Source organism: Seriola aureovittata, chromosome 21 (assembly GCF_021018895.1).
Source record: "Seriola aureovittata isolate HTS-2021-v1 ecotype China chromosome 21, ASM2101889v1, whole genome shotgun sequence".
Taxonomy (NCBI): Eukaryota; Metazoa; Chordata; class Actinopteri; order Carangiformes; family Carangidae; genus Seriola; species Seriola aureovittata.
Genome location: NC_079384.1, coordinates 7,840,302 through 7,863,296, shown reverse-complemented (window position 1 = coordinate 7,863,296; position 22,995 = coordinate 7,840,302). Strand labels below are relative to the sequence as shown.

The 22,995-nt window shown below is 43.4% G+C and overlaps 1 protein-coding gene across 3 annotated transcripts in view; it reads left to right on the top strand.

Moving 5' to 3' along the window:
• The window catches only part of LOC130162929 (ankyrin repeat and fibronectin type-III domain-containing protein 1), a 137,066-nt gene extending 118,651 nt beyond the window's left edge, over window positions 1–18,415 (top strand). For all 3 annotated transcript variants that reach the window (XM_056366831.1, XM_056366830.1, XM_056366832.1), the window contains 15 exons: window positions 2,334–2,447; window positions 2,662–2,759; window positions 3,967–4,057; window positions 7,431–7,538; window positions 10,000–10,099; window positions 10,376–10,508; window positions 10,751–10,870; window positions 11,060–11,275; window positions 12,408–12,574; window positions 12,770–12,920; window positions 13,820–13,988; window positions 14,104–14,270; window positions 14,471–14,678; window positions 14,812–15,545; window positions 15,638–18,415. In XM_056366831.1, coding sequence (XP_056222806.1) covers window positions 2,334–2,447; window positions 2,662–2,759; window positions 3,967–4,057; window positions 7,431–7,538; window positions 10,000–10,099; window positions 10,376–10,508; window positions 10,751–10,870; window positions 11,060–11,275; window positions 12,408–12,574; window positions 12,770–12,920; window positions 13,820–13,988; window positions 14,104–14,270; window positions 14,471–14,678; window positions 14,812–15,545; window positions 15,638–15,946 — 2,885 coding nt within the window. In that variant the 3' untranslated portion in view covers window positions 15,947–18,415. The remainder of the gene's footprint in view (window positions 1–2,333; window positions 2,448–2,661; window positions 2,760–3,966; window positions 4,058–7,430; window positions 7,539–9,999; window positions 10,100–10,375; window positions 10,509–10,750; window positions 10,871–11,059; window positions 11,276–12,407; window positions 12,575–12,769; window positions 12,921–13,819; window positions 13,989–14,103; window positions 14,271–14,470; window positions 14,679–14,811; window positions 15,546–15,637) is intronic.
• The last annotated feature ends 4,580 nt before the right edge of the window (window positions 18,416–22,995 follow it).

Here is a 22,995-nt window from a genome sequence, read left to right as displayed (position 1 = left end):
TTTTGACGTTTTATGCCTTCCTATAGTATATGGTTTTTTGACATTTTTATGCCTTACAATACTATGACGTTTTTTGACGTTTTATGCCTTCCTATAGTATATGGTTTTTTGACGTTTTTATGCCTTATTATACTATGACGTTTTTTGACATTTTATGCCTTCCTATACTATGTCATTTTTTTACATTTTTATGCCTTACTATAGTATGACGTTTTTTGACTTGTTCTGCCTTACTATACTATGACGTTTTTTGACATTTTATGCCTTACTATAGTATGACGTTTTTTGACATTTTATGCCTTACTATACTATGATGTTTTTTTGACATTTTATGCCTTCCTATACTATGTCATTTTTTGACATTTTTATGCCTTACTATAGTATGACGTTTTTTGACTTTTTATGCCTTACTATACTATGACGTTTTTTGACATTTTTATGCCTTATTATAGTATGACGTTTTTTGACTTTTTCTGCCTTACTATACTATGACGTTTTTATGCCTTACTATAGTATGACGTTTTCTTGACATTTGTATGCCTTACTATACTATGACGTTTTCTTGACATTTTATGCCTTACTATACTATGACGTTTTTTTGACGTTTTATGCCTTCCTATAGTATATGGTTTTTTGACATTTTTATGCCTTCCTATAGTATATGGTTTTTTGACGTTTTTATGCCTTACTATACTATGACGTTTTTTGACTTTTTCTGCCTTATTATACTATGACGTTTTTTGACATTTTATGCCTTCCTATACTATGTCATTTTTTGACATTTTTATGCCTTACTATAGTATGACGTTTTTTGACTTTTTCTGCCTTACTATACTATGACGTTTTCTTGACATTTTTATGCCTTACTATACTATGACGTTTTTTGACATTTTATGCCTTACTATACTATGACGTTTTTTTGACGTTTTATGCCTTCCTATAGTATATGGTTTTTTGACATTTTTATGCCTTACAATACTATGACGTTTTTTGACGTTTTATGCCTTCCTATAGTATATGGTTTTTTGACGTTTTTATGCCTTATTATACTATGACGTTTTTTGACATTTTATGCCTTCCTATACTATGACGTTTTCTTGCCATTTTTATGCCTTACTATACTATGACGTTTTTTGACATTTTATGCCTTCCTATAGTATATGGTTTTTTGACATTTTTATGCCTTACAATACTATGACGTTTTTTGACGTTTTATGCCTTCCTATAGTATATGGTTTTTTGACGTTTTTATGCCTTACTGTACTATGACATTTTTCAACATTTTAATGCCTCACTTTAATATGACGCATTTTTTTACATTTTTATGCTTTTCTAAACTATAACATTTTTATGAAATTTTATGCCTTACAATAATATTTTATTTTAAATGTTTTTATGCCTTCGTATACTATGACATTTTTTCACGTTTTTATACCTTATTATACTATGACGTTTTTCTGACATTTTATGCCTTTCCATACTATTGACTTTTTCATACCTTACCATATAGTATGATGTTTTTTGACGTTTTCATGCCTTCTATACTACTACATTTGTGTGCCTTACTATACTATGATGTTTTTTTATGTTTTTCATTCCTTACTATATTATGGCTTTTTTATGCTTTACTATACTACACTACACTATGAGTTCTGACATTTGTACTATATATTACATATTCGTCCCTATATCAAGAGTGATGTTATCATATTTGTCATCTATAAGAGGATATATTATTATAACATATATACATCCTCTGTATACATGAAGATATCAGTTTGTAACATATATGAAATACTCATAGTAAAATCCAACTTTATTAAAACAACATGTTTATATGTTAAATTTAACCATACATGTACATCTTTTATATTCACATATATAATGAACATATACTTATAGGCTTTGGGATTGATACACATATATATTTATGTAACATATGTCTATAATATAATCATTTAATATAAACACACATACTAAAATACATGTTTCTATTAGGAAGACATATATGTCAATATATGATATTGTTCCAATTTCTAACAGGTTTCACATGTAATTTTTACATATATAGGCTATACTGCATATACATAAACAGTTTTTATACGATAACTCTGTGTGACTTTATTGTAATTTCCATCCATTACTGACTGTAAATTGCTTCAATTTCACAAGCATCCACTACGTGACACTTTTCAAACCTTTTACACTTCAGAAATTGAAACTGCTTCTTTGTAACGGTTATAATGTGTCACATAGCACCTTAGTCAGCTTGTGTTTACCCGTCTGTCTCTCTACTTATTTACTTGACCAACTCTCTCTCTCTGCCTCCGCAGACCCTCCAGACGCTCCCAGTGTAGTCCGCCTGTCTGTCAGCAGCAGCACCAGTCTAAGGGTGGACTTCCAGGAACCTCTCTGTGTCAACTCTGCTGTGGTTACCAAGTACAAAGGTCAGTCACTGTGCCCGTCCCATTGCTTCATTTACATTTAGTATCACAGTGTGTAAATCTCTGGTGGTAATGAAATGTCAAAACTTAAGTAAAAAATAATGCCTTCTGAGCAATGACCAATACTAATTTATGTTTTTTATTATCAAGGTTATCAGGGTTATCATATAAGACATGTTAAAAAAGTGTTTGTGTGTGTGATTGTGTGCATTTGCAGTGAGCTGGAGCAGTGCTCCATCCTTCAGTCCTTTGCTGGGTGAGATGGTGGTGGCTGACACCACTCTGCTGCAGTGCAACATCAGTGGACTCACTTCTGTACGTTCTGCCAGAATTTCTCTCTCCGCTATGTTACTGACGGTCTGAAATGCTGTTCAGCTTTTAGTATGATCAATCAGTCAGGATGAATCAGGAAGAGTCTTTTGTTTCACATTCTGGATTTTTTTTGTTTCACATTTATATAAATCTCTTCAATGTGATGCTGTCAAGAGGAAACACCAGGAGCTGCTAAACTGAAAATAAATTTGACTTATTTTGAAGGTTTCCTGGATAGAAAATCTATCCATGTGTATTTATCCTCCCTTACACCCCTGCACATAAAACCATCTTCATATGAAGCTCCTCAAGTAGACTTATTTCCTCTGTTCCTACCTAAGTTTCTAACAACTAGCAGATAAAAAGGCTACAATCATGATTTATATGGTAGTTTATGTGTGACAAAGCAACACAAAGAACCACTAAACTCTAGCTTCTCCAGCTGTTGGTGCTGACCGATAAAAACATTTAGAAGCTATTCTCCCACATTAAGGCCCCTGATATTATTTACATGTTAGCTTGAGGTGTTTGCCTAGGTGACATTTGAATGCATTTCCCTAGTGTCTCTTCTTTATTACATACATCAACCCAGACACACAAGTAGTACTAGTAGAAAGACTTATGGCCCTGCTCAAAACACAATTGGACAATGTGGCTTATTTGTTTTTTGAAAGTCTTGACTCCTGACCATTCATAAGCAACAGTTGCAAAACAGCCTCCAAAATGATAAAAAGAGCAGCTTGGTTGCCTGCCACCTGATTTATGTTTGGTATTTTTAAGCGGGCACATAGACAAATGGACACTCCACTGGTTGTTTGTTATTGTGTGGGAGAAACCCCTTCCCCCTGCTTTAAGACCCCTGCTGCCAGCCAAAGCTCACTCCTGTCACATGACAGGGGTCAAGGCGAGGTCAGGAAGTGTCGGCGGCTGGTTTGATTGATCTGGCTGAGAAAGGAGAGACATAGGCCTGCTGTCTGCACACTGGGCACGGAGACAGACAGAGCTTCTTGATAGACCCTTCACCCTCCCTTGCACACAGACGCACACATACACAATATGAGGAGTAACAGAGACAAACAGATGCACTTAACCACGCACATACATGTATGGTTTTACACCTATACGCACATTTACAGATGCACTTTCCTTTTCGGTCGTAGCTGTGTGCAACCAAATTGTGCCTTGACTGTCATGTGTCCTGTCCTTCCAGGGGACCCATTACTATGTCCAGGTGTCAGCCTACAACATGAAGGGCTGGGGGCCTCCACTAGTTTCCACCCCTGCCTGCGCTGCACCTTCCAGTAAGTCTCCACTTTGTGTTCGCATATGTGTATGTTCACGTATGTGCCCTAAATTTTACATAAAACAAAACATAAAACTTCCAGTTAACAACAGCTCCAAACAATTGCCCCTGAAGGGTTTTGGCTTGCCTCACTAAATGAACACCAGTGTAAAATAGTTTTCACACAGGACATAGCTGAAAAAAATGTGTGTGTGTGTGTGTGTGTGTGTGTGTGTGTGTGTGTGTGTGTGTGTGTGTGTGTGTGTGTGTGTGTGTGTGTGTGTGTGTGTGTGTGTGTGCGTGTCTGTCCTGCATGAATGATACAATCTCTCATAGCTTTCCCACACATAAAGGGACTTGGACATTGCATCATTTCACATCCGCTCAATTGATTTGGTTATTCTAACGTCATTCCAATGTTGCTTTGACAATATTAAGGGGGGGTGGGGGTGACAGCTGGGCCCTCCTCTGCCAGCAGGCTGGGTGGGTTTTGGGACCCCCACTGTGGACGTCAGTGAGTGTAACCATAGCCTCAGGATGGTGTTTGGGGCTGGCTGGCAGAAGAAGCTGCCCGGGTTCAGCCAAGAAGTTAACCGTGAAGTCATGTGCAACAACAGCTGAGGTGTTGACTCACCACAGCAGCTCTGACCCTCGCTCTCCCATCTATCTATCTATCTATCTATCTATCTATCTATCTATCTATCTATCAGGTTCTCAAATAAGTTACAAGCGGCAGACAGGGATTTTGAATTTCTTTTGTAGATCTGTAGACTATAAGATTACATTTGTTGGTTTGTAAGGACATTAATTAATTTATGCGAAATAATGAATTTAATGTATTTCTGATTTATGAAAAGATTCTTATGATCATTGTGTGCAGCTTGTAAAGTCAGTACAGTTGGTACACACCTACTATAAGAGAGTGAACATAGGTACTGTGATTGTGGGTGTGTTGGCACACTCATTGCACATCTGGGGAACACATGGACATGTTTGTCCTCATCAGCACACCATGTTTTTCAGCAAGTGTGTATGTGTATGTGTGTGTGTGTGTGTGTGTCTTCATTTTAAGAAACTGGGCTTTCCCTCTCTTTTTTTCTACTGTCCACCTCCCTCTCTCCCACCTCCCTCCCTCTCTCAGAGCTAATTTCGATGTTGCGTGTTTGTGTTTTCCATTTGGGCCTACCACTGGAAATATTTGCATGTCTGTGCTGTAGCGCGCGGCGCGGCCCCAACAGTGGGGGCCTTATACCGGCCCATGGACGCCCATTAAAGGGCCCGCTTGTCCTGTCGGGACAGGCACCTTTCCGGGAATAGAGCTCACCGTGTTTCAGCCCCACGCGCCCTCCGGGGGGCTCCAGGAGAGGGAGTTGGGGTGGGGGTGATGGGGGGGGGGGGGGGGTGGGTGGTGGGTGATGGTGGTAGGGGGGAGGGGGGTTATCGCTGACACATCCTCCAGTGAGCAAGCAGGGATGCTGGCTAGCTAACACAGGAGGCAGAATGTTTTGAGGAATCGTTTTCTGCGGAGCTGGTCATCTGTGAGAAGGGAAGGGAAAGTGTGGTGTGTCTGTTTCAGTGTTTTTGTGATGGAGTGTTAGTAAGTGTGTCTGTTTGACTAGGAAAGAGGAACACAAAACACAGGAAGAAAAACACAAAGAGGAATAGAAGGAGTCTGAGGTCGCATGACAGTGATTGTATATTCAGAGTCTTTAGCTTTTGAAAGCAGTAGCATGATGTGCGTTGTGTTACTTACTCTCTGTCACTGGGCCAGCCACACTGTGTTTGTGTGTCTGAGTACGTGTGTGTGTGTGTGTGTGTGTACTGACATCTCAACCCAAATATGTGCGGGGCAGCCAGTTGCACTGGTGCTCAGTGGGTCTGTCTGTCAGCCAACCACAGCTTTCTCACACTGGGGTGGGTGCTGTTTCCTATAGTACACACACTGGACCTGTTTGAGAAGTGGTCCGTCTCACACACCTCACTCTCCTATGATTGGAAGCCTCAGGAACAGAGCCAGCCCAAGGATTTTTAGGGGTCCCAGGCAGAATTTGATTAACCCCCTCCCAATCCTCTGACTGACCTCAGCTGGAGTCACACTGATATATGCGTCAACACGGTATAGCCATACAATAGTGAAAGTGTCAAATCAGCCAAGTATAATCTAGACGACTGCTATTTTTACTACAATGAAAACCACCAAAAGAAAGAAAACACATTAACATGTATTTTGAGTATTTCATAACTTAAATGGTCTCTGGGAGCTTGTTGCTGAGTAGTGTGATTCTGACGCATGCTTCAAATGAACAAGTTTTCCATTTAAGTTCAAACAAGAAGTCAAGTTTATTTTCATCTCAGCAAAGTTATTGCTCCATGGTCCATAGATCCAGGTTCAGCAATTTCAAATAAACCAAATGATGGTGATGTATTCAAACATTCCACTGTGAGCGCGATACTGGCCAAAAACTGCACGCTTCCACCAGTAGCAACCTGTCTGTAATACAAATATCTTAAAAACCTTGCACACTAAAAAACAAGGAAAGGACTCTCAGTAGTCAACGTTGGCTGATGTGTCTTTATTCGTATAAAAAGAATACACCTCTGGACTGATCTACAGTCAAAAGAAGGACCTGTCTTTCTTCCAGTTCAGTTCAAACTGCCATTTGGACTTTATGATAAATACTGAGAAGACTATATCTAATACCTGTTATAAACGCTTAGTCTGCATGATCAGCCGTACAACCGGCAATCCTATATGTCAGCTCAGAGGCATGTACAGTGTTACATTGAGTGAACTGTAAACTGTTTGAAACTTACCTTAAATCAGCAGTCAGCTAAATGACAACAACAGCATGCTAACATGCTCACAATGACAATGCTACTGTGTGGGTTTAATGAGAGGTAAAGGTATAATGTTCACCATCTTAGCCTGGCATGTTATTACTCTAGCATTTGCTAATTAGCACTGCACAGTCTTGCAAATATCTAAAGTTTAAATTTTGTCTTGAGGATAGTGAAACAATGTTATTACAAGTCAACATAAGGGGAACTTGGACGTCTGTATGAAATATAATGACAATCCACTCGATAGTTGTCGAGATGTTTCGCCAAAATATTTCACAAACATGTCAGCCTCATGATGGTGCAAGTAGAAAAGTCAGGAAATCATCAAAGTCAGTAGGAGTGACGCTCTGGGGACCACGGATGTCTGTACAAGTTTTAGTTATTGAGATATTTCAGTGGTGGGCTGATGTCACTTGCATGCCTGAAAATTAGTCTTACAACTAGGGCATAACAGGACACACACAGTGTGTCTATATCTGCACTATGAATCTTGAAAACTACAGAACTTCGCGTGGTCACTCTTCTGATATTTTCTTTCCTAATGTCTGCAGGCTGGAGGGACATCGACGGCAGAGCTCCACGGCAAAGAGGCCAGAAGGAGGCGTTAGACCAGCTACTCGGCCAGATAAAAGAAGCTCACCGCCACTGTGTCTGCCATGGTATCAACAGCTTTTTGATCGATTTAATGAGCATGTTTACCTATAAGACTGAAGAGTCATATGAGAGCTTTAGCAGTTTGCGTGACGGTGTGTGTTGACCCCGGGTGAAACCCAAACCCTGAAACCTGATAGTGATAGTGACTTGATGTACTCATTGAACTAAATATGAGCACATGTTATATCTACCATACTATATGTCTAAAACTACCATTGGCTTTAACTATGGAATTACATGCAGTAAATTCTTAGGTAGAATAACAACTTGAGACTACATGACTACAAATACTCTTGACCCTAACCTTAAGATCAGTACTGGTATCAGTTGAGTTAAAGTTGAAGCTGAAGCTGAAGTGAAATGTACCCTGAACTGTGGTATGAGCTTCTGACATTAACCCGAGCTTCTGTCGTTTTCACTACGTCTGTCACATCTTAAACAAACACATCTGAATTTTTAGCCACCGTCTAGTTCATGTTTCAGAAATATTCTCGGTGTAAACAAACACGAACACGAGCAACAGACGGTTCGGCTCGCAGGTGTAACACGTCTCACCAATTGCTGTGTTTCATCTCACCTTGACAGACACTTTACAATCTCAGGCACGACAAGTACTTCGGGGGCCATACACCCTAAGACAGCATGCCACCTCAAAAATAATACCCCCCACCCCACCCCCGTCTCAACAACCCCTCCACCCCCTTATGCGTCTTTCCATGACTCAGCCCTTCCTCTGTTGAAAACCTCTCTCTCTCTCTGTGACAAAATGCAGATCAGCCTCTCTCACACTCAAGCTGTTTATATCTCCAAACACTGCTGGCTGTAAGTCGGTCCCATAAGTGTCAAAACCTGTCCACACTGACTTTTTTACATGACGGCAAACTGCATTTAGCATTGCGCAAGTCGTCTCTCTTTTTCTCTCACACCCAAATACCCAAACACACTCGCCCACTTACTATTGTCCACTGTGGCCAGACCATATTTGCCATAGAGCAAGACGCAGTATAATAGTCAGTATTGAGTGGCTCTTGCTTCTTCAGACGGCGACTGATTGAGCATGAGAGTTCAGGCACGGTAGCCAAGGTGGCGTGTCCCGGGGTCATGTTTGTTATTTCTGTAAGAGAAAAGTCTTGGGCTGGAGTCAGGACAAGGCATAAATTAACACTGACTACTGCTGCCCCCCCCACCACCACCCACCCCCACCTCTCCCCCTTCCTCTGCACCCCCCACAGCCCGCCAGTCGTCCTGTCTACTGTCCATACATATACACACGGAAAGATAGACAGGCAGACACATAGATACACGTGTACATGAACAGACACAAATATTCATGAACATACTCACTTTCAACTCTGCCCCCCCTCACCCCCCCACCCCACCTTTCCACATAACCATGTATGCACCCCCATCGCAGCCCGGCTCATAGCCCATGCCACCTTCTCTCTCTTGTCCAAACACTATTAATTAAACTTTGAAAGAGGCCTTGACTAACACAGGCAGTCGGCCCTACTTGTCTGTCTTACTCAGTGTCAAACAGGGACTGAGGCCAGGAGGACTGGAGCTGCACAGACTCGCAAGTGGAGAGAAATTTGGGGAGGTGAGAGGGGTCGAGGGGCGCTGTTTTTTCTTGTTACTCCACCTCGACTCTTCCACCTGAAGAGAAAATTAGTTCTTTTCGAGTCCTGAATGGGGGGATTTATTGACTTTAAGTGGCCTGGGGCTGGAGTAAGATCACCTGGGAGGGGAGGAGAGGGGAGGGAATCTGTGAAGGTTTTGGGACTCGAGGTTTTCTAATGAGTTGGGAGGTGCGTTATCTCACCAACAGGCACCCACACAAACACACACATACATATATACACACACCTCCCTCTCTCGCCTCCAACCCCCTCCAGGCCCACTAAAAATAAACATGTCCCCACAGACTTAACTGACCTCCCTGTCAGTGAGTGGCAAAGGGTTAAGACACATACAGACACACACACACAAATTACTACAGCTCCTTGGCTCCACTCATATGGCTATAGCTCAAGACATGCCATGCTCCAGCAGCTATAGTATGTGCAGGTAAACACACACACACATACGTATACACACAGTTAGTGTTCCTCTGGGACTTGAGAGCTAGTGGTTCCCTCAAGGCCCATAGTCTGCTGCTGGCAGCCAGCATGACTGTCAAATGGTGCCGCGCCACTGGAGCGCATGAAATGTCGAAAAACATTCCCCCTCTAACCGTGTTGTTGGACGTGTCAAGTCTGTTGTCAATTAAGTAACGGCCTGTCAGTGGAAGAGATGTGTCTAGAGTTTGTCAGGACAGGGGTATTCATTGGTGCTAGCGAGAAATTCGGACAACAGTCGCCCATAAGTGCCCTGATTTTCAGCATCAAGAGTATCACTGTACTGACTCAGTTATTCTATTGCTATGAGATTAACGAAATCCTTTCTCTTTTTTCCGTCTTGTCCGCACAGAGCAGTGCAAAGCTCCACCACAAGGCAGGAAGCACTCGGTATCCAAAAGCCTGCGCCACCTCTTCCAACCCACCAGCAAATTTGTAAAAAGTTTGAAAAGGTTGATCATCTTTCTGTCTTTCTTTCTCTGAAAATGAATGGAATCGTAAATACTTGTACATGTTTTCATTGAGGATTCATTTAACACAGAACACATGATATTCATTATTGAATAACAATAATGAATGTGTGTCATGAGTGTGTCATGATTTCCATGCCAGCAGCTAACATTTAGGTCCAATTATCACATTTTTAATGATGTGTATTTAGTTTGCTATAACGAATGCATCTATATTGCCTTTACTGTAACACATGCACTTCCTTTGTTACTTTCCAGAGGTCTTTATCTGACGTCCATATTCTACAGAGATGATAACGTGTTGGTGACGCCAGAGGATCAGATTCCTATTGTGGAGGTTGAAGATTCCTACTCCAGTTCACTCATGCAGGACTTCCTCTGGTTCACCAAGGTAGACAGCCAGAATCCAAGGAGGAGAGAGAGAGAGAAGAAAAAAAACACACACACCAACAAAATTTGACAGATTTCTCAGACCCACTGAAAACCAGTTAATACCATCATCATGGATAAATAACGGATAAAAACTATGGAAATAGGCGTCAAGTTAATGAACTAATAAACATTAATTGTTGCATAGGATTATGCTAGTTAATGTGTAGTAATTGCGTGGTGTTGTTTGTGTGCCTGCACCAGGTGTCCTACCTGTGGGAGGAGATTCCCTGGCTGCAGCAGTGTCTCAGTCCCTCCCAGTCGTCCTGTTCCTGTACTCTGCAGACACGCCTCAAGATGCTGCAGGCTGTCTCCCATCTACAGGTAGTGCAGTGCTCAGTAGACTCACACTTAGTGTTTCAAACTATGTGTAAAGGAAATTGTGGCAGTTGTGGTAACTGTGTATAAACTAGTCTGAGAGATTTTTAGTGAATATATACCCTCATTCTGTGCCTTTGTCCCTCTGCTAGAAACAAAAAGAAGTAGTAGTTATTATCTGATGTCTTTTCTCAGGGAATGCTGGGAACCCAGGACCTTGGTCAGGTGTATCTTGAGCCAATCAAAGATAAGCATGGTAACGCCCTGCTGGTGCTCCTAAAGGATATGAGTGCCTGTCCCAACCTGGATGGGGTACGCTGGACGCAGCTTTGTAAACTCCAGCTCCAACGCAAGTCCATCTCATCGCCTGAGGAGCCCACCGCCTTGGACATGCTCCTCATCACACTCCATGTGAGTCCAACTGGAAGAGAAGTTCAGTTTTGGAAAATCAGTTATTTTTACTTTTGTTTTGGAGACAGGCTGTTTCCACGGCATTTAGGAATGGTAGGAGGGTTTGTCAGCAGTGGTTATGGTTTTTATCAGGCTCATTCTTTGCATTTTTCTGTTACCCGGCGATTTAGCAAGATGAAACAGTGTAGTGTAAGGCACTTTGTCAACAACAAAATGCCCATAATCACTGGAAAACATTTATTTATTGAAATTTCTGTAATGTTTTTAAACTCTCATTCACAGAAAACCAGTAAACGTGAGGCTCCGTGGCTGAGACAATAGGACAGTAAATTGAAATGTGCTTCCAATTACGAGTGCTGCTTGTGCAGACACTCTTTATTTAGACAAACATTAATCATCTCTCTCCGCTTCCATTTGCCACCTCCTTTATAAAGACACATATCGAACTGACTTGCTGTTATATTAATTAAAATGCCAGATTTCAGGTCAAACCTTGAATCCCTGCCAACCCAACATGAATGTTAATCATCTCAAAGTCACTTCACCTTTAAAGCTGTTCATGCAGGCGCTGGTGTTTTGATTTGAATCTCAGCGTGGTGGACATGATGATGATAATCTAGCAAATTGTTGTTGTTTGGTGTTTTGTAACTTACACTGTGTGGCTGTTTCGTTCACAACGGCTACAAGCTGGAAGCAAACCACAAGTTGATTTTGTCTATATAGCCCGGTAAACTTGATACCATTGTTGCAACGCTGTTTTGTCTCCAGTGTAAGTCGGTTTGTCCTTGTGGTTCCAAAACAATAGTGGAGACTCCCTTTGGCAAAACCACAGTTGACTGAAATATTTGTTTTGTGGCCAGTTATGAACAAATTGTATGATGAAATACATAAAAATGTGCTGATGGGCAGATTTCGCAGTACTGACTTCCACTTTAAACATGCTGGAACAACTTTAGTTGAGACTGAAGTCTCTTAAGGACTAACAACGGGAAAGCATGAAAACCAAATCATTTAAATGGATGTGAGGATGCTTATAGAGACAAAATTAGAATCATTATTGCAGCACAATCAACCCCAGCCAGCAGTGATCATCCATCCTCTTACCTAGTTTCTGTCCACCTGCTGTTCCCAGGAGAAGCTGGCGTATCACAGACGGAGCAGGAAGCTGTTGTCTCCAGGCTTGTACCTGGGCTACCTGAAGCTGTGTACATCAGTGGAGCAGATCAGAGCGCTGGTGCCTCAGAAACTCCCCAACGTCCTCTGTCACACAAAAATTCGGGACAACAGCAACGTGTCCAGGTGGGGAACAAATGGCCAATTCAATGTAGTTGGGATGATCATGTGGTGCAGTTGGTTGAAAGTGTGTGTTTGTTTGAAAGTCAGTTTTCACCAGACACCTAACTAAACTTGCCAAACAAATGAAAAAGATACCTGCACATGGACTTAGACTTTGCTTGCATTCCTGTGACTGTGTTTTACACGTGTTGGGTTTAGAGAGGAGTGGCAGTGGCTGCAGGCCCTCAGCTCTCTCGAGGAGTCCACAGAAATGGACCATGATGTACAGAGTGCTCCACATCGCCTCCTACAGGACCTGCGCAGCGCCATCAAGGACCTGATGGCCCACATCAATGTCCCTGGCAATCAGGTCAGGATTAGACCAGAGTCCAACTGTTAGACTAGTTAGACAAGCTTTTGTACTTTGTGAAGAATACATTTGACTGATACCATGGAACCAGTTGAAAGAAGCCAAGTTCCAGAGGCAAGCAGTAGCAAGAGCTCAAAGCAGTGAAAATGATTCCAAAGGATATTCAGCCAGTTCTGGTTAGACCACTAATTCTACATGATTTCTATAAAAGAACACGGTTTGAATTCCAGCACAACAGTAATCATTGTCCATTTGGCTTAACTCTTTTACCACCCACTCTTCCACCCAGGGGACACTGCTACCAAGTACTATAAAAAGTGACATGAATATAAACATGAATATATTCAGTATATTAATGTATGGATGGACAGATAAGACTATTATCAGAATGTAGACCTGAAACCTTAAATATGTTGTTTCCAGATGGGTGGATGTTAAAAAAGCTTAAAAACAACAAATATTGCTTTAGCACTAAGATACTTTTACCCTTGACTTGTTCCACAATAGAGCCAAACAGTGTATTACTGATATGTAATAACCTCTAATTATAGCAAACCATGAAGTTGCCATATTCCTTACTTCTCAATCCACTATTGAGCGTCTGGTTCTACTTTCAAGATACTTAAATGAGTAAAGACTGACTTCATGGTGGCCTAGAAGTCTATGATCCATACACTGTAACTGTGACATCTGCAGTTTGAACGCAAGCAGGGACTCAATCTTTACCACAATCCATCATATAAAGGCAGAGACGGCATTAAAAATATCATCTTAAAGAATGAGAATGACCTATCAAGCTAAAGATGAAGATCTCAATGGACACGATGTCAGTGTTTTGCTTCTGCCTTAAGGTCAGACTTACATAGGCCCACTGAGCTCACCTGTTTCTGTGTGTCTAGGCGCAGGACTTCCGTATTTACAGCCAGGAGGTTGTGGAGTTTGGGGAGAAAGTGTCCTTCTTGTTGCTCCTACCACCTTCAGATGAAGTGTGCACAGCCCCGGGTCAGAACAACCCATACTCCCCCCGCTCTGGCTTCCTCACCCTGCCGCTGCAGATCTTTGAACTCGGTCAGTAGACAAGAAGAAATGGGGACAATATATATAAAATATTATATATACACAAGTATTTATTGGCACTGTGTTTTACTGTCTTTTTTCCTACTGGCTTCCCTTTCTCCCACAGTCCATTTTAATGCCTATTGCCCCAGTTTTATCGGACAGTACTGCAGAGTGTCGGCGTTGCTGGAACTGGAGTCACTCATGTCCCAGCAGGCGCTAAGAGAGGCCTTCTCTGAGGCTGAGCTGCTTGCTGCTAAGAAGAAACACCAGCAGGTCCAAGAACATATGCAGGTAGGACCAGCCAGCCTGTAAAGTAATACAACATACTCCTCTGAAGTCTGGTATGTGTAGCAAATATTTACTGCAGGACTACAGTTTGTATTCTGGGTTTAAAACATCTACGCTCAGTCATTTCTAGCGAGTTGGAGCCAAATGAATCCGTTGTTCTGCTACTGAGATGGACTGTTCTGATCTTATTGACTGTACAACAGCAAATGGAGGAGGTGTGGCGGGATGCGAGGTGGATTATGGACGCGTTGCAGTACGCCCGCTACAAGCAGCCAACAGGAGGCATCTCCATAAGCTGGATAATTGACTTCTCCAAAGAAGTGATGCCTGAAAAGCCTCCCTCCACCTCCTCTCAACCAGACTTCATGCCCTCTCCCATGCCTTCCCCCGAACCCTGCCGCAAGCACTCAGGTCAGAATCAACCTACAAACATGTTTGAATCTGCGTTTACATGATACTGTTATAAATGTAGGATTTCACATGCAACTTACAAAAATGACATGAAATACAGGATTTATCAAGTTATTTTTTTCATACCCTGTAGATTTTGCTGGACTATCAGACGAGGAGGGCTCCTCCGAGGTCTTCCTCACCACTGACAGTGACTATGACTCCAGTCGTGCCCAGAGCCCCCGTGAGCTGGACTTGCTGCCCCCCTCACCCCTCTCATCCTCTGCACCCGTGGAGCCTCGTGGCTTCCTGCGCAGCGATGGAAGCAGCTCAGGAGGAGGGACGTGTCTCGGCGGCAGTGGACGTGGAGGGGGAGCACTAAGGGATTCCACGCCAGACGTCCTCCAGGCCTCAGAGCCGCAGCACGGGAGGGATGGTGAGCGGTGCGGAGTAGGAGGAGTAGTTCGGTGTGCAGGAGAAAGGCGGAGAGGGGCCCCAGAGCTGTTTGACAGTGACTTCATCCTGCCCAGCAGGCAGATCGAGCTGTTGCACATCACAGAGAAGAGACAGGCCTTCTGCGTGAGAACCAGCAGCCTTGAGTTTCCTTCCGCCACCTCAGCCCACACCCAGCCTTTCTCCTTCCACGCCACTTGCCCCTCACCCTCTACCTCACCGCAGCGACGGTGGCACAGGCCCTCGTCAGTGGACCGCTGTTGCTCTGCCGAGCGCTGCTTATCCCACCTTCCACCAGCGCGTACGTTATCGGAGGACAGCGGCACCCAGAGACTCTCCTCACCATCACCTGCTGCCCTCAGGAAAGGCTGTCATGCCACACTCAGAGTGTACCCACAGTATCGCACAGGGCTGCCGAAGGAGACCAGTGTTAAGGTATTGATATGTTTTGACATGGTAAAATAATTCTGTTGTGTTTGTAACATGCTGGCAAAATGTGAAAGGTCTCTTCTCCTCCTGTGCTTCAGCTTTGTGTAACTCCAGGCACGTCAGCAAAAGAGATGGTCCATCTGGTGGTGCAGGAGATGAACACGGTGTCTCGGCGCATGCTCGGTAGCAGCGGAGGGAGCGGGGAACAGGAGGAGTGTGTGTACTACAGTCCTGAACAGTTGAAGCACTTTGGCCTCGTTCTGGTGGTAGACAACAGAGAAAAGTGGCTTCAGGACGACTTCTGTCCCCTGGAGCTCCAGAACCCCTGGCTGAGGGGCAAACTGTGCGTTCGCATTAAGGAGTATTCACCACTAGCGCTCAAACACAGCCGGGCCACCACGGTGTGATACTTCCAGGAGAGAGAGAGAAAGACAGTGTTAAAAGATGAATGCACACTAAAATTACATTTGTACAAACTGTCCAAGGACTCCTAAATTTTACAGTTTTCTCTCTCAGTGTGGTGTTACCGTCCACAACTGCAGCTATAACATGTTGTCATATTTTCTGCTGTGTTCTTGTTATCTCAAAGCTACTCTGAGAATCTGTTTCCATGAAATGTGTTCTCCCATATATAAGACCTTTTTTTTTTTTATGAACATCAGAGACCCTCATATGGACACCAAATGAACAATAACAAAATGGAACAAAGAGAAAATCATTTTTTGTGCTGTCACAAATCATTGGGGAAATGATTGTGATGCTGAGCAAAAATAATGGAGCATCGCTTTGACTTCTGGCATGATTGACGCCGGCACATCGGTCTGTGAATGTTGCCAAATTGACGTGGGCAGCATCTTCGCCTCCCCAGCCACACACGGACACAGCTTTTCCTATGAACTCTCTCATTGTGTCATTCCCAGAGAGCTGTCGGCTGCAGCCGCCCGGCCCCATGTTCCCAGGATGTGGGCTCTGGACCTGGCCCAGAGGGCAGGAAGGAAGGGAGAGGTACAGAGGGGGGCTGGCGTCTCCGCTTGGGGACGCAATCGGCCCGGCGATTTGGCCCGTCAGCCTGTCACTCAACTGCTCTTGGCCACTGTACTGTCTGGTAGCGAAGCAGCCAAACAAGGGAGAGGGAGCTTCACAGAGAATGGAAGAGAGAGAGAGAGAGGGCGAGGTGGAGGGAACCTGGCACTGGCTCTCTTTTCTCCCTTTTGCAGCAACAAATCCTCTGTATAGTAGACTCAGTCGTAGTGTAGCTAACTAATATCATCATTTCATCTTGTGAAGTAACACAAAATAAAAACCAGCTCATTTGGATTTTCAAACAGAGAAAAAAAAAAAAACAAGCAATACTTGACTCTTTTTGTTTTGTCTAATCGATGGAAAACGCATGTAAACCTTCCAGAATTGTGCTGAGTACATCTGAAGTACTGTAGTCATGCTGTGCTAAAAGTTAACCAGTTTAGTGTTTTTGTTGTGTTTGGTTCAGTGGTATTCCCAGATGCACCAGAAAGTGGTGCCCGTCAGTCTAGAGCAGGGTCTCCCAAAGGTATTCTGGTGTTAAAGGGATGACTCAAGTTGTTAAGAGGCAAAAACCACACACTATATATTCCAAACTGTCTCCCAAACTGCGTCAATATAAGTTATATATGAAAGAACCATAAGAAAATATTTTAGCCTCAGTGACACATGGAAGACTCTTGACAAACCACTATGACCTGAAAAACTGCTACACTTTGTAAGATGTAGCAAACTGTAGAGTTGCGACACTTTCTGTCTGTAATAAGTCAATGACTTCAATTACACTGGCGCAAGCACTGTACTTTTCAGATGAACCACATTAATTCTAACTACACTATAAATCAGCCTCTTAACAATCGAAACCATCCTTTTTTAGCTCATGTTTGGGAACCTGTGCCAAGTTTTGGTTTCTCTTTTCACTGGTAGGATACAGTGGAACCTTTTTTTCTTTTTTCTTTTTGAACCAGTACAGTTTGTGCATTGTTCACATTAATTTCCACATCTCACGCTAACAGAAACTCCAGGCTGTTGTGTTGTTTATTTATTTTTATTTTTTTCTATCAGCATATGATTAATACTTTTTTTTCCTTTTTTTTCCTGCTCTAAAATGTCAACCAAGCTCAGCAACATCACACCATAATAATAACCTGCAGCATTTCCAAATGTAGCACCAGAAAGGTCCAAAAGAGGAGAGTCTGATGAGTGAAGTCGGTGGGCCTGGCCTCAGTTACTGTAGCATTCCAGGTTTACAGGATGATGTTGAACCTGTGGTGGAGGTGGGGGAGGGGTGGGGGTGGGGGGGTGAACAGTGGTGTCTCTCAAAGTGTTTACAGAATTTACTTTCCTTACACCTTCGAAGATGTGTTTACGTGTAACTACTGTATAAAGATGTCTTAAGACAAACTGATGTTATGAGTTGTAATTGGTTTTACTGATGGCTTGAACTTGTGTTAGAGCTTAGATGTCTTCTTTATTCACATTGTTAAAAGCGGTTTTTACGAGGGCCAACTGCAAAAACAAATCACACAACCAGAAACTGAAGGATGTACATAGACAAACAAGACCAGGGGACAAATGTACTGTATCTGCCCACAATGTGAAAGTAAGCGAATTATGGGGCTGTCGTCACCGCAGAGGTCAAAGGTCAGTGAAGTTATGGGCAGGACTCTAGATTGTGCAGAAAGGGAAGAAGGGGGTTTAAATTCCCTTTCCAGTCAAAAAAAAAAAATAAAGTAAAGCCCCATGTTTACAAGGAGCTGTTGGCAGATCCATCAAGCCAAGTCATGAAGGAGACATCACGTCACTTTTTTAAAATCTATTTTTATTGAACAATAAATGAATATTACAAAATAAAAGCCTTGGTTGTTTATGTGGGTTTTTCTTCTCTCTTCTCTCAGATCGCTGCACATGAGCGCAGGAAGTTTCTAACCTTCATCTGTGTCCCACTGAGCAATAACACCACCTTTTATGTAATATTGACCTTTTTACACTTCCTGTTTGAGAGATAAACCTCATTTAGTTCTTTCTGCATTGACCGCATGGCGTCGTCTTCAGTTCAGGAGCTGAAAAAACTCCACGAGGAGCCATGATATATTTTGGCACACCTCATCAGCCATAAGGAGCATAACAAGATTGTATTTCAAGTGTGTGCAGATCAGATTCTCTTTGGGGCTTATTCTTTTAGTTTGGAGTTTCATCCACATGTATGATATACTCCCAAAAGCCGTTCATTCATCTGATATGAATGAGAGGAGAGGACAAATAGAGGGCACTTGTTCCTACAGATGCTATATTGCAATGACCTCATGAGTGTTTGCCACCCAGTTGATGAAAACTGAATGGAGGGCAGCTGCAGACAGAATCTCACAGTATAAGTGTGGGCATGGCCACATGAAGCCTGCAGCGTGCACTCAGCAGGGATGAACAATGACGCTACTATTGCCTGTGTTGAGGGGGTGTTTTTACCTTTTTTTTCGCAAAAGGTTTGAATGGAGTTTACGTATGGCATTAGGAAAATACTTGACATAATGACATCCCCGCCACCAGTGTCAGGGCGATGTGCATTACGTCATTTTTACGCTCTCAATGCAGCAGTGTAAAGATTATATATGCACGGCTGTAGAGTTACACTAACACTGAATAAAAACAAAAACAAATCAGGATGTTCATAGAATTATAGAATATAGTTATCCAAACTTAATGGTGCAAAGAAATATTTTGCGTCTTTGCATATGTATAGATAATATTTAACGTTGCACGGCTCTGTTATTACACAGTGTGTTAAAATGTTTAGTTGAATCATGATCCAAGTGTTGAATTCTGGCCGGCCAGGTTGCTTTCAGCAGGCTCATATCACAGCGCTCCCTTGCTAGCGCCATGTGTTTTTTTTTCAGCCCTTGAGCAAATAAAATGCTGCATGCTTCCCTGTCAACAGATCCTACAAACACTAATGTGCAGATGGACACGCAAAACACACGCACAAACACATACTGGTGCACACAAGCGGCACACACTCAGGAATCTTGATATATAGACGTGTAAATGCACATGTGTACCATGTAGAAGATTTACACTTTTGTACTATATCAGGATATATCCACACACACTTTCCCAGCAGCTTATCACACACAAATCATGCCATAATGCATCCTTGCCAACACACTACGCCTTTAAGAGCAGCCCTTTACCGTTTATTGACAGTAACTTAAGAATTGTACTGGAATTCTGACACCTCCTAATTTTAAACCTTCTGACTCCAGGAGGACCCGAGCTAAATATAACCCCTGGCATATATCTGAATACCTATAAAGAAAACATTCCAAAAACGCCCTGAATAGTGGCCATTCATGCTCATAAAAGAGATTCAAAGTGGAGTGCGCTTAGCTCGGGCGCAGCAACTCGTGACTCATCAAAATATCTGCAGCCGAGCAGCGACAAAGTGAAGTTGTGAATCTGGGGTGAATCATTCGATACGTGATTTCGTCAGCACTTCCACTGGCAGAGAAGTGGGATTCAGAGGCTGCTGGAGATGGAAGAGTCCAAGCGCTTCATTGCATGTGAGACTGTGTGTGTGTGTGTGTGTGCAGCTAAACTGATATGTCTGCAAAAACGGCAACTGATGCGTGAGCAGGCTTCAGGCCCTGAGATGCTCCCGTCTCAGAGTGCCCCACCTCCGCGCTCTTCGACTTGACCCTCGCTGAGGTCGTTGAGGATTAGGGGCCAGTGGGTTGGTCCACACCTTGGACAGATAACCTTACACACACACACACACGCACGCACGCACGCACGCACGCACGCACACACACACACACACACACACACACCCTTCTAGCTCACTTTACATGAATCGGAAACACCCAACATGTGCAACTTTCTCGTCTTGATGCCTACATGTGATTCTGGATGCAGACATGTATTCTGGGAAAATGACATGTGCTTTTTAACCAAAATAGGTTCAACACACACACAACACACTCTTCTCATATGCTTCAAATTTAATACAAGTTCACACTATGTACGTTAGTTAATTTTGAGCTGCTGTGACAGCTTTCTACTGACGCCACAATGACATCCCTCATTCCTCTTCTTCTATTCTCTTCCTGCTGGGTGGGATCACCTGTTCTGCTCCCTCCCCTCCCTGCAGCCCCTCACATCAACCGCCAGCACCCCCCCTACCCCGCCCCACCCCGCCTACCACCAGCCGATTTCAGCCTGGCACTTACTCACGGATTAGCTGCGGCATATATGTATGCGTATGCTGGCATGTGTGTGTTTCTGTATGCGTGTGTGCAGTGGGTGGGAAAAGTGAAGCCTGCCCCTACTGCATCACTCATTTCTCTCTCTCTCTCTCTCTCTCTCCCTCTCTCTCTCCCTCTCTCTCTCCCTCTCTCTCTCTCTCTCTCCCTCTCTCTCTCTCTAACTCTCTCTCTCCCTCCCTCCCTCCCCAGGGCCCATAAACCTTTAAAGCACCTATAAAACACTTGGCGAGGCCTTTTTGAAGTTTTTATGAAGATCTGGCTTTATTGTTCCCAAGAGATGAGCCCCGCTCTGCTGGCGCCTCGGAGCTTTCTGGAAGTGCCAGTGAATTCAGGAGGGGGGGGGGGGCTGGGTGGTAGCAGGAGAGGGAGTCCCAGTGAAGGAAGGGCTGGGAATGGGGGTGGGCACTGTGGAGCCTGTGTTTTTATGCCCCCCTGTGCATATGTATGTGTATGTGTGTGTGTGTGTGTGTGTGTGTGTGTGTGTGTGTGTGTGTGTGGTGTGTGTGTGTGTGTGTGTGTGTGTGTGTGTGTGTGTGTGTGTGTGTGTGTGTGTGTGTGTGTGTATGCCTGAAGGGTGGCAGATGAGCTGCAGATGCAACAGTGACAACCTTATCTTTGGGTGTTGAGTTTACATCCTAGTGGAGGATTTTAGATCTCAGACACATCAGATCAAATACATGATAAGAAAGTTTGAATAAAAGCACATGTGCACTCGAACACAAGCATGCATATGTGTTGCAGCATGTGTGTGTCTGCGTATGCCTGTGTATGCGTTCGCAGACGATGGGGCCAGCAGGTTGTGTCCTTGTTGTTTGAAGTGGGGCTCTGTTATTCTCATAGAGTTAAATGAATGGAGCCGGACCCCCCTCCATCTGTCTGATCCAGCGGCACCGGCCCTCCTTCCCAAATCCCGGCTCCGACGCCCGACGCACCGGCCCCCTCAAAGGAACAGTTGGCAAACGGACGGCCCATTAAACAGGCGAGGGCGACGAGCCCTCACCTCTGAGCAACACTTGTAAGAGCTGAGAGAGAGAGAGTGACACAGAGAGAGAGAGAGAGGGAGAGCGAGAGAGAGAGAGGACAGAGATAAAAGTAATCAAGAAATATAGACATTGTGTGTGTGTGTGTGTGAGTACATCATATGTGTGAATGTAACAGTCAAATGCAAAGCCTAAATGCTGTTTAACACTTAAACATGTGTGTGTGTGTGTGTGTGTGTGTGTGTGTGTGGTGTGTGTGTGTGTGTGTGTGTGTGTGTGTGTATGTGTGTGTGTGTGTGTGTGTGTGGCAGTGGGTGTAGTGGCAGTCACAACTCAGTGACCATGACATTAGCCATGCTGGTGGCTTTGACTCTGCCTTTGCCCTCCACAACCCTCATTGTCACGAAGGTGTGTATTCTCACCTTCTCATCAAGGCTCCGACAGCAAAACGTCTTCCTTTCTCCAACGTCCTCAGTCATCTGGCCCTCATTTGGTAATCCGCTTTGATTACTTGCTTGAGTAGAATGGAGTAAATTGGAGGATTTGATTCAATCACTTGTTTATATATTAATTCCAGCTGTTTTTGTCATTAAATGTGGTTTAATTACATCTGGCCAAAATAGCTCCTGAAAACCGAGGGGATAATTGATCATGAATCCATCAGGTGTCCACTTCTGTAGTTACTATTAAGTAACCACATTTACACACAAACACATCTGATCATTAACTAATGACCTAAACAGAAATGGCTTCCCAGCTTTATATAGGAACCTTCGAAAGAAATCAAGTGTTGACATCAAACTTCTCCCGTTGGAAGTCAAAGAAAAAACGATTCTTTCAACAGAATCCTTGTGGAGTCTAACTGCAGACCCTCATGCTTCCCATGTCAGCCATTTGTCATCGTCTGCACAGTTATGAACCTCGTTGATTTGTTTGATAGTGTTCCAAACTTTGCTCACACACCCTGCGTTTGAATGCTGGGGAAAACAACAGTTTGGGTCTGTACTGAGAGCTGCTTGCATGCAGAGGAGCCAGAGGGGTTGGTCCGCAGAGAGCCAGCACTGATGACCAAAAAAAAAAAAAAACCTTTAAGAAGCAAAGATGAGAGAAAGAAGGGGCAGTAAAGGACCAGCGGAGGGTATTCTGTGTTCACTTTCAGTACCCTGCGCCTGGCAAACAACCTGAAAGCAATTTATT